The 3,075-nt window shown below is 68.7% G+C and overlaps 1 protein-coding gene across 1 annotated transcript; it reads right to left on the bottom strand.

Annotated features, from left to right (window-relative positions):
- Nucleotides 1-140: 140 nt before the first annotated feature.
- LOC112123836 (excitatory amino acid transporter 2-like) lies at nt 141-3,032 on the bottom strand (the record flags this gene model as incomplete). The annotated part of the gene is made up of 4 exons (XM_026662082.1): nt 141-279; nt 934-1,128; nt 1,712-1,945; nt 2,906-3,032. Coding segments are annotated over 4 exons (695 nt in total), but the record flags the coding sequence as incomplete, so codon positions are not given.
- Nucleotides 3,033-3,075: the final 43 nt, after the last annotated feature.

The following is a 3,075-nucleotide window of genomic DNA, read 5'->3' on the forward strand; positions in this document are numbered from 1 at the left end:
ACCTCCCTGCCCTCTAACCCCTCCCCATCCCTCCTGCCCCCTTCCTGCCCCCTAACACCTCCCCATCCCTCCCTGCCCCCTCCCCCCTCCCCTTCTGCACCAACCTCCCCACCCTGCCCCCCTGCCCCGCCCCCCGGCACTCACAGCAGCCAGTCCACGGCGATGAGCAGGCTGATGTCCTGCGTGGGCAGCCCCACGGCCGTCAGAATGAGCAGCATGGTGACCAGGCCGGCGCTAGGGATGCTGGCCGCGCCCACGCTTGCCAGGGTGGCCGTCAGGCTAGGGGGCAGGGAGGGGGGTGGGGGGGTCAATGCAGAGGGCAGGGACCCTTCCCCGCTGGGGGGCCCAGGAGGTCGAGGGCCGGGGGTCTGGGGATAGGGTTGCCACTGGTCTAATCACACAAACACCCTGACCCCGCCCCTTAGCCCGAGGCCCCGCCCCTCCTTATAGACCCCGCCCCTTCCCTGAGGCCACGCCTCCTTCTCGGAAGCCCCGCCCCACTCACTTCATCCCGCCTCCCTCCGTCGCTCGCTCTCCCCTCCCCTCCCTCACTTTCACTGGGCTGGGGCAGGGGGTTGGGGTGCAGGAGGGGGCACCTGCAGGCACCGCCCCCTGCAGCTCCCATTGGCCGCAGCTCCTGGCCAATGGGAGCTGCGGAGTCGGGGCTGAGGGTGGGGGCAGAACGCAGAGACACCCCCCCCACACACACACCAGGGGCCGTGCCGGCCACTTCCAGGAGCAGTGCGGGGCCGGGGCAGGCAGGGGCCCGCCTCACCCCACAGCGCCACCGGACTTTTAGCAGCCGATCTCCCGGGTTGGGGTCAGTAGCCGCCGGGGGACCCGGCCTGATTCCAAAGGGGCGGCAACGCTGTGCGGGGCCTGGGGGCCCAGGAGTTTGGGAATCTGGGGGAGCTGGGGGCCCCGGGGGCTCACCTGACGGTGGCGATCTGCCCCCCGTCCAGGGCGATGTTGTTCATCTGGGCGATGAAGATGGCGGCCACGGCCTCGTACAGCGCCGTCCCGTCCATGTTGATGGTGGCGCCGATGGGCAGCACCAGGCGGGTGACGCGTCGATCGACCCCCAGGTTCTCCTCCAGGCACCGGAACGTCACGGGCAGCGTCCCCGCGCTGGGGGGAGACACACGGAGCCCTGGATAGCCCCCATAGCCCCCCAGACACCCCCCGATAGCCCCCCTGACACCCCCATAGACCCTCTGACACCCCCCGGCCCCACGCTGGGGGGAGACACGCATGGACCAACACCCCGATAGCCCCTGATATCCCCCAGTCCCACGCTGGGTGGAGACACACACAGATTCCCCAACACCCCCCGACATCCCCTGGCCCCGCGCTGGGGGGAGATATACATGCAGCATGGAGCCCCCTGACACTCCCAATAGCCCCCAACACCCCCTTTCCCCATGCGGGGGGCGAGACACACACGGAGCCCGCTGAGCCCCTGACACCCCCATTCCCCTGGGGCCCCCCGATAGCCCCCGACACCCCCTGACATCCCCCAGCCCCGTGCTGGGGGGTGAGACACACACAGAGCTCAATAGTCCCCAACACCCCCATACCCCAGATCCCTCTGATCCCCCAGTAGCCCCTGATCCCCCCGGACCCCCCTCCCCCCCCCCCCCCCCGGCCGCAGACTGGGAGCGAGATCCACGGAGCCTCCAATGCCCCCCGCCCGGTGCCCTCTGCCCCCCACCTGGAGGCGGTGCCCAGGGCGGTGAGCCAGGCCTGGAAGATGCCGGCGTAGAAGGCGAAGGGGTTCTGGCGCGTGACCCCGAAGAAGATGAGGGGCAGGACGAGGGCCCCGTGCAGCAGCAGCCCCAGGGCCACCGTCACCATGTACATGCCCAGCTGGCGGGCGACCAGCTCCAGGTCCTGCAGCCCGGCCAGCTTCCCGCAGATCAGGGAGGCGATGCCGAAGGGCGAGTACCTGGGGGAGGCCGGGGAGACCGTGAGGGGGTGGGAGTCGGGAGAGACCGTGAGGGGCGGGGCCAGGGGGAGACTGTGAAGGTTGGGGTGGGGCCAGGGGGGGAGACCATAAAGAGCGGGGCGGAGCCGGGGGCAGACCCTGAGGAGCGCGGCAAGGGGGAGACGGTGAGGGGAGGGGTGAGGCTAGAGGGGACAGTGGGGGGAGCGGGGACACTGCGTGGGGTAGGGCAGGGAGAAGGTGAAGGGGACAGTGAGGAAGGGAGACTATGAGGTGGGGGCTGAGGGGGGCCAGTGATGACGTGGGAATGTTCCTAATGTTTTCTCTGAATACTGGGTGGGTGCCTCAGTTTCCCCTATGCAATTCTCAAGGATCTAGGGGGTGTGATTGGTGCAGAGCCCGAGAGGGCAGGGGAATGGCCGATGCCCTGTCTCCTGGCAACTGATGGCCTGGGCCCCCCTGCGACTGAGGGGTCCTGGTCTCTGTACCCACAAGCTCTGGTTTGGGCTGTTCCTGTCGGCTAATAAACCATCTGTGTTACCGGCTGGCTGAGAGTCCCGGTGCATCGCAGGAAGTGGGGGTGCATGGCCCTGACACCCCCACACTCCATGAGAGGGACCATGGGGCTGAAAGGAGGAGGGGATGTAAGGGAGATGGGGGGCGGGGGAGACTGTGAGGGGAGGGGCTGGGGGCATGTGGGGGGACTCATGCATGGGGAGAATTGGGGGAAGTAGCTTGTGAGGGGGGAAAGGCTGCGAGGGGTGGGCCCGGGGGGAGATAGTGGGGGAGGGACAGTGAGAGGTGTCCTGAGGAGACCCCCCCAGGTCAGCTTAAGAGTGGGGTGGGGGATGAGATGTGACACGCCCGCCCCCCCAGCCCCCCCCCCCCCCCCCCCCCCCCCCCACCCCCCAGCCCCCCCCCTGCCCCCCACCATGGCCCCGCCCCCAGGCTCCCCCCCCATACCACATGATCATGGAGACCAGCTGCATGATGATCTCGTTGAGGATGTTGAAGAAGTCGGCCATGGGCTTGGCCTGCTCCCCCATCTGCCCCATGACCACCCCGAAGGCGATGAAGAACCCAATTAGCCCTGTGGGGAGGGAGCGGGGTGTGTGTGTCAGGGCCGTGGTGGG

The sequence above is a fragment of the Terrapene carolina genome, unplaced genomic scaffold, assembly GCF_002925995.2.
Source record: "Terrapene carolina triunguis isolate 2854851 unplaced genomic scaffold, T_m_triunguis-2.0 Scaffold22274, whole genome shotgun sequence".
NCBI classification, from domain to species: domain Eukaryota; kingdom Metazoa; phylum Chordata; order Testudines; family Emydidae; genus Terrapene; species Terrapene triunguis.